The sequence below is a fragment of the Entelurus aequoreus genome, linkage group LG12 (genome assembly GCF_033978785.1).
Source record: "Entelurus aequoreus isolate RoL-2023_Sb linkage group LG12, RoL_Eaeq_v1.1, whole genome shotgun sequence".
Classification (NCBI taxonomy): Eukaryota; Metazoa; Chordata; class Actinopteri; order Syngnathiformes; family Syngnathidae; genus Entelurus; species Entelurus aequoreus.
Window position 1 is genome coordinate 5,368,787 of NC_084742.1, and position 8,802 is coordinate 5,377,588.

Here is an 8,802-nt window from a genome sequence, read left to right on the forward strand (position 1 = left end):
ACCTTATGAATCGATTTGGGAAATCGGCCATGATGTCCAGTCCTAAAAGCGAGGCTAGTCTTCTCTGCGTTTTGTGTCAGCGATCCTGAATATCTCATGACTGGAAAAATGTTGCAGATGTGGGAACGCCAAGGAAGCAGCCCCGGAAGACCCCTCTGGTACCCCGCAGCTTGGAGCCACCCGTGCTTGAGTTGTCTCCACAGGCCAAAGCCCAGCTGGAGGAGCTGATGATGCTGGGCGACCTGCTGGAGGTGTCCCTGGATGAGACCCAGCACATCTGGAGGATCCTGCAGGCCACACATCCACCATTGGAGGAGCGGTTCCTCCAGGTCATGGACGTAGGGAACTTCTACTTATACTACTTAGTATCCCTGCTACATTTTTCTAGATTGTCTTTTTCTCCACAGCCGGACGACAATCCGATGGATAAGTCGCTGAAAATCAAGATCAAGGATTCCGATAAAAAGAGGAAGCGGAAGTTAGAGCGAGGCGAGCATCACCACCACCACCATCACCACCACATGCTGATGACCACCACGGTCCTGGGGGACGTACGGCCGTCCAAATCCAAGGAACTGAAAAGGGCCGGCCTGGAGCTCGGCCTCGGGGGTAAAACCAAGAAGAAGAAGCTTAAATTGGGCCTGGAGAAGAACCGCGAGATGAAGCAACTGGCCAAACGTTTAGCCAAGGAGGAGAAGGAGAGGAAAAGGAAAGAGAAAGCGGCCGCCAAGGCGGAGGCCATCAGGGAGGGGCTGGACAAGAGGAAAGAGAAGAAGATTCTGGACATTCCCTCCAAGTACGATTGGTCCGGGGCTGAAGACTCCAACGACGAGAACGCTGTGTGCGCGGCCAAAAACTGTCAAAGACCGTGCAAAGACAAGGTGAGCACTTAGCAGCTGAACTGCACATGTATCATCATGTTGGTGTTGACACGAAGTCACATTGCACTAAATGATTGATAGACACAAGCATGGTTTACATGTTAACAGAGGTCAGAAGTGAGCATGTGACTCCTTACATGTAGTGATAAACGTCAGCGATTACACTATGTATATATTTAACAGTCCCTCCCTGGCCATTAGGTTGATTTATTAGGAATACCATACAGTATATACTAGGGCTGTCCACAGTGCAACCCGCAGCTTGTTTTTTATTGGCCCGCGACACATTCAAAAAACAAAATTAAAACATCCCGGATTAGAATATTACACAAAAAACTAGAATATGCAATTTTGGGAGAAATTGCATTTGAATGCTGAAATGTGCAAGCCGCTGAAACGTGCAAGCCAAACTTAAATTCTAACGTTAGCATGCATCAAGTAACAATCATATGACTATGAAGTGTACGCATGTAAGTATATCTTAAAAAGTTAGCATGCCAACATGTGTCATACCAATTTATATGACTCAGGTGTACAGCTGCAAAATTGCCAAAAAAGTTAGCACACTAATGTTAATATGCTAGAATGTTAACTCTAGCAGGCTAACAGGATGTGTCAAGTACCAAGTCATATATGACTGAGGAGTTTGGCTGCAAAATTGTCTAAAAAAAGTTTTAGCACACTAATGTTAGCATGCAAACAGTTAGCATGTGTCAAGTACCAAGTTATAGAAGTCTTAGGTTTTTGGCTGCAAAATTGGCTAAAAAGTTGGCATACTAATGTTAGTATGCTAGATTGTTAACATTAGCAGGCTAACAGTTAGGATGTGTCAAGTACCAAGTCATATATGACTGAGGTGTTTGGCTGCAAAATTGGCTAAAAAGTTAGCATACTAATGTTAGTATGCTAGATTGTTAACATTAGCAGGCTAACAGTTAGGATGTGTCAAGTACCAAGTCATATACGACTGAGGTGTTTGGCTGAAAAATTGGCTAAAAAAGTTAGCACACTTATGTTAGCATCCAAACAGTTTGGGTGTGTCAAGTACCAAGTCGTATGACCCTAGAGTATTTGTCTGCAAAATTGGCTAAAAAATTGGCATGCAAACAGTTAGCATGTGTCAAGTACCAACTTATGAGTCTTCGGCATTTGGCTGCAAAATTGGCTAAAAAAGTTAGCACGTTAAATGTTATGCTAGAATGTTAAAGTTAGCAGGCTAAAAGTTAGAATATGTCAAGTACCAGGTCATATGACTCTGAGGTGTTCGGCTGCAAAATTGGCGGAAAAAAATAGCACATAAATGTTAGCATGGCTAGCATGTTAACTGTTAGCATGATTCAAGTACTAAGTTAAATGAGTGAGGTGTTCAACTGTAAAAATTAGCTGAAAAACATAGCATGCTAATGTTATGAGTGTACCTGAGGCTGAGCCAATCAGAGGTCACGATACTGAACTGCGCGGTCTGATTATTTTGGTGTTGCTGTAGTAGTTGTATTTTTTTTACTCCATTTAGCCATTTTTTTTGCTTATATGCTTAAATTAGGGCAAAATTACGCAGAAAATGCTTTGTTAGTGATAACACAAAGCGAAGATAAGGATTTTGTGTTTAGATAGTTTAACATATATTGATTGACCATTGTATTGGTTTTAATTAGAGAAGTCCGTTAATATCGGACTGCCGATATTATCGGCCGATAAATGCTTTAAAATGTAATATTGGAAATGATCGGTATCGGTTTCAAAAAGTAAAATGCATGACTTTTTAAAACGCCGCTGTGTACACGGATGTAGGGATAAGTACAGAGCGCCAATAAACCTTAAAGGCACTGTCTTTGCATGCCGGCCCAGTCACATAATATCTACGGCTTTTCACACACACAAGTGAATGCAAGGCATACTTGCTCAACAGCCATACAGGTCACACTGAGGGTAGCCGTATAAACAATTTTAACACTGTTACAAATATGCGCCACACTGTGAACCCACACCAAACAAGAATGACAAACACATTTCGGGAGAACATCCGCACCGCAACACAACATAAACACAACAGAACAAATACCCAGAACCCCTTGCAGCACTAACTCTTCCGGGACGCTACAATATACACCCCCCGGTAACCCCCCACCCCCACCTCAACCTCCTCCTGCTGTTTTGAGGCATGTTAAAAAAAATAATGCACTTTGTGACTTTTTTTCCATAACTCGAGTTGATTTATTTTGGAAAACCTTGTTACATTGTTTAATGCATCCAGCGGGGCATCACAACAAAATTAGGCATAATAATGGGTTCATTCACGACTGTATATATCGGTATCGGTTGATATCGGAATCCGTAATTAAGAGTTGGACAATATCGGATATCGGCAAAAAAGCCATTATCGGACATCTCTAGTTTTAATATACAAAATGACTTGCCATCATTGTAACTGAGCTACTGTGTTGAATAATTTCCCTTGTGGATCATTAAAGTTTGTCGAAGTCTAAGTCTTAAGTATCAAAGTGGCCCCCGGCAGCCTTCAATTTTCAATCTATGCGGCCCTTGCTGTAAAATGTTTGGACCAAATTGGTCCCGAGGGTAAAGAGTGTCACATTTTTGCATTTTTTGCAAATCATCTATTTTATGCGCCTTGCTATATAATCCAATCCAATCCACTTTATTTATATAGCACATTTACACAACAAGAATGTTTCCAAAGTGCTGCACAGCCATGTTAAAAACAATATTAAAAACAATATTAAAAACGATATTAAAAATAATATTAAAAACAATATTATGCTACACCAATGACTGAATAAAAACAAAGAATAAATGAATAGAAAACCAATACAGAGACAATATAAAAAATAAATATGATTAAAAACGATTTTAAAGGGTAAAACCAATTAAAACAGTAAAATAGACATCACAATTTATAACCCTAACCCTAACCACACAGGACAACAGAGGACAGAAGACCACACAACTCACGTAGTGTTAAAAGCCAAAGAATAAAAGTGGGTCTTAAGACGAGACTTAAAACACTCCACTGTGGGAGCAGTTTGAACATGGAGGGGCAGAGTGTTCCAGAGTTTAGGGCCGACCACAGAGAAGGTCCTGTCTCCCCTGGTTTTAAGTCTTGTCCTGGGCACCACGAGCTGGAGCTGGCTCTCGGACCTCAGGTGTGTAAATTTGGATGAGGTCCGAGATATACTGAGGTGCCAGTCCATGTAAAGCTTTAAAAACAAACAGCAAGGATTTAAAATCAATTCTAAAATGAACAGGGAGCAAGTGCAAACTCCGAAGAATTGGGGTTATATGCTCACGTTTCCTGGGGAAACAGAGGGGGGGATCATGGAATGTGTTAATTATAATACAAAACAATAAATTGATAATCCAAAAAGTCTACTGGGGGGGGCGTGGAATAATAATAGGATTCTTTGACAGAAGAGTTTTTTAAGCCTGAACACGTGTTTTCCTTGTGTGTACAGTAGTTTGAGTTAATAACAAACACTTGGACATCATGGAAATGTTATTGAATATAACTACACTGGAACACCTTAAAGAGAGTTACACGTAACGTATTAACTGACCAGTAAGTTAACAAGTGGCCAGTCTGCGGCGGCCAATCAGAGCGCTGGGATCGGTAGGCCTGTCAGTGGTGGTGACGTAATGAATGTTGATGGCGGTCTGTTTTCCACGCGCTAATAATTATGCCTCGTCAAGGTGGACTGGGTGCAGTGCGACGGCGGCTGCGACGAGTGGTTCCACCAGGTGTGCGTGGGCGTCTCCTGCGAGATGGCGGAGAACGAAGACTACATCTGCGAGGACTGCTCCCTCAAGGGGCCGAGGAGGAGGGGGGGAGGAGGAGGCGCGAAGGAGGAGGAGGAGGAGGAGGACGAAGAGGAGGCGGCAGAGGAAAGCGTGGTGGTGCTGGCAACGCCGGCTCTCCTGTCGTCCGGCGGCGGCGGCTCGTGGTCCCGCGCCGCAACCGTCGTCGCACATCTAAACGCGGCGAGCTCGTTGGCGCCCCAGCAGAGCAGTTAGCACTAGGAGAGGCCTAAAGAGACTCCATCCAGTATCCACCGGCAAGACGGAACAGTTGTCAACTTCCTGCGTCATCAAACTCCAGCCTCCTTGGACCCGACACAAGTTTTAGCTCGAGAAGAATCCACCAGCTCCAATACGAACTCGACATGTTTAATCGAACGCAATACTGCAACCTTCCACACTCGTGTCAGTAGGACTCCAGCTTCAGAAATGGTTGTAATGTAGTGGAATTATTTATAATGTACATAGCTTGAAAGCAATTAAAATAATGGATTGTGGCTTTTTTTGTTTTCTCACCTTTTAATAAACTATTCCTAGTCAAACAAGTCTACCGAATACACCATGTTGTAGTTTCTGTATATCTGTTTGTGTCGCGCAAAAAGGGTGTGAAGGGTAGAGGTGTATTGATTTCCAAAATGCGAAAAAATATTACAACTTAATTTTAAAAAAAAGAATGTTATTTTATCTTTTTTTTTTTTCAGTAATTTCAATTTTTCCTCCATTAAACATAAAATTGAATTTGTCCTAGGGTTAAAAAAAAAAAAAGTATATAATGTTACTACAGTGTTTTATTTATTGATTTTTATTTTTTTTTTACAAATGATTAAAAATATCTTTTTTTAAAAAATGTTCATACATTGTGCATAACAAGTATATTTTTCAGTTTTATAGTAGTGTAACACATTTGGTAGTAATCTATTAAATGTTTAGGAATATATATTTGTTTACAAATTAAACATTGAAAAAAATATTTTTCATGAATTTCCACACATTTTCTTGTATTGCGCATAGAAAGTATTTTCAGTATAGTAGTATAACACATTTTATGGCAATTTATTTGGAATAATTTAAATTCTCTCAAGTGTTTTTACAAATAGTTATTATAATTTTTCATTAATTTCCACACATTTTCATACATTATATATTATATAAAGTATATATTCTTCAGTATAAGAGTAATATATTTGAAAAAAAAATTGAAATATATACACATTTTCTTATATTGCGCATAGAAAGTATTTTCAGTATAGTAGTATAACACATTTTATGGCAATTTATTTGGAATAATTTAAATTCTCTCAAGTGTTTTTACAAATAGTTATTATAATTTTTCATTAATTTCCACACATTTTCATACATTATATATTATATAAAGTATATATTCTTCAGTATAAGAGTAATATATTTGAAAAAAAAATTGAAATATATACACATTTTCTTATATTGCGCATAGAAAGTATTTTCAGTATAGTAGTATAACACATTTTATGGCAATTTATTTGAAATAATTTAAATTCTCTCAAGTGTTTTTACAAATAGTTATAATTTTTCATGAATTTCCACACATTTTCTTGTATTGCGCATAGAAAGTATTTTCAGTATAGTAGTATAACACATTTTATGGCAATTTATTTGGAATAATTTAAATTCTCTCAAGTGTTTTTACAAATAGTTATTATAATTTTTCATTAATTTCCACACATTTTCATACATTATATATTATATAAAGTATATATTCTTCAGTATAAGAGTAATATATTTGAAAAATGTTTTGAAATATATACACATTTTCTTATATTGCGCATAGAAAGTATTTTCAGTATAGTAGTACAACACATTTTAGAGTAATTTATTTGAAATAATTTCAACGCTCTAGGAGTGTTTTTACAAATAGTTATAATTTTTCATAAATTTCCACACATTTTCATACACTATATAGTATATAAAAATATCTTCAGTATAAGAGTAATATATTTACAACATGTTTTGAAAAATATAAAAAAATTTTACCAATCAAACATTTTATAAAATATTTTTCATGAATTTTGACACATTTTCTTAGATTGTGCATATAAAGTATATTCAGTATTTTAGTCTAACACATTTTATAGTAATATATTTAAAATGTTTTAAATTCTCTGTTTTTTTATTAATAATTATTCATTAAAATATTTCATACATTTCCACATTTTGCTACATTATGTATTAAACAAAAATATATTTCTCAGTATCACAGTGTAACAATTTATTGTATGTTTAAAATGTGTATTGTGTTGGGTGTTTTTTTTTTAATACTGAATTTGTAATATTTTTCATAAATTTCCACTCTCATATTGTACATAAAACGATCTACTTCAGTATAAAAATACAACACATTTTATAATAATATAATATAAAAAATTGACAGTATGTTAAATTATCTATTTCAAAAATTGATTAAGAATCGCAACTCACTTGAAAATCAATTTTTTTACACCCCTAATAAAAGGTATACAAATAGTATAATAAAGGCAGTGATATTAGACTCTAGAAAAATTCTAAGATAATTTGCACTATCTTAAAGTATGTTTTTATAAATTTTTGACAAATTGAGAAAATTGTTTATTTTTTATTACTATCCACACATTTTCTTTGATTGTATACAAAAAAGCTCTGTTCTTAGGCATAATAATAGTATACTACATTTTGTAACAATATAATGTTACAACAAAAATATTTTAAATCATGTTTCATCCATTTAAAAAAAAAAGGTTTATTTAATTACATTTAATTTTCAATATATTTTTCAGTATAATAATGGTACAACACATTTGTCTCTCTTTCTTTTTCTTTCTCTCTCGCTATCTCTCTTTTTCTTTATATATACTATATGTATATAACATTTAAAAATGTTTTAAATGATCTATTTATAACCTTTTTTTTTAAATCAATGTTACATTTTTAAACAATATTTTCATGTTGACCAAGTATTGTAAGTATGACACGTTTTGTATGAATATAATAATGTAAAATGTTTATTATATACCTAAAATATTACCTAAAACATTTTTTTCAATGATAAATTTTTCTAATCATTTTTTATAAATTTAATATAATATAAGATACTATGTTAATTATTTAAAAAGAGTTTCATGTTGATAGAATTTCATAACACATTTTACAGTAATACAATATTTTAAAATGTTTCAAATGATCTTTTTATAATTATTATTTCTTTATTTTTTTTAAATCAACATGAAAAAAAATCATACATTTTCCACACATTTTCTTGCATAAATAGTATCTTCTTCAGTATAATATTAGTACAACACATTTTATAAAAAAAATATATCTAAAATGTTGAATCACCTATTTAAAAATTTTACAAATGGTAAAACATTTATTTCTTTTTTTTCCAGTAATATCTATATGTTTCTTATATTAGTCTTATATAAAAGCAAAAAAGGTATAGTATTATTTGCAGTAAGTGTTTTTGTACAAATTATGAAAAAATTCATTATTTTTTTCAGCACTTTACATATATTTTCATATATTTACAAAAAAGGCTCTGTTTTAAGGTACAATAATAGTACAATATAGTAATAAAATACTTTTTTTTTTGACAAACTGATAAAAAAAAAAAAACTTTTTTAAGCATTCATAATCCTATAAATATTGTGGTCAGGTATTAATAACATTATATGTTATTCAGAAATATTTTCATGTTGACCAAGTATTGTAAGTATGACACGTTTTGTATAAATATAATAATTTAAAATGTTTTAAAAATTACCTAAAGTTTTTTTTTTCAAACGATACATTTTCCAAATTATTTTTCATGAATGTAATATAATAATAAAATACCGTCGTAATTATTTAAAAATAGTTTCATGTTGATAAAGTATTATAACACATTCTACAGTAATACAATATTTTAAAATGTTTCAAATGATCTATTTCTAATTATTTTATTTTATTTTTTTACAAATCAACATTAAAAAAATCATACATTTCCACACATCTTCTTGCATAAATAGTATTATCTTCAACACATTTTATAAGAATATATCTAAAATGTTGAATTATCTATCTAAAAACATTTTTTTTCCTTTCTTTTTTTTTTTTTTTTACA

General features: G+C 33.6%; 1 protein-coding gene across 1 annotated transcript in view; it reads left to right on the forward strand.

The window, feature by feature from the left end:
- Positions 1 to 5,257, forward strand: part of LOC133661372 (lysine-specific demethylase 5A-like) — a 38,080-nt gene extending 32,823 nt beyond the window's left edge. The window contains exons 27-29 of the mRNA XM_062064530.1: positions 118 to 338; positions 408 to 881; positions 4,587 to 5,257. Coding sequence (XP_061920514.1) covers positions 118 to 338; positions 408 to 881; positions 4,587 to 4,907 — 1,016 coding nt within the window. The 3' untranslated portion in view covers positions 4,908 to 5,257. The remainder of the gene's footprint in view (positions 1 to 117; positions 339 to 407; positions 882 to 4,586) is intronic.
- Positions 5,258 to 8,802: the final 3,545 nt, after the last annotated feature.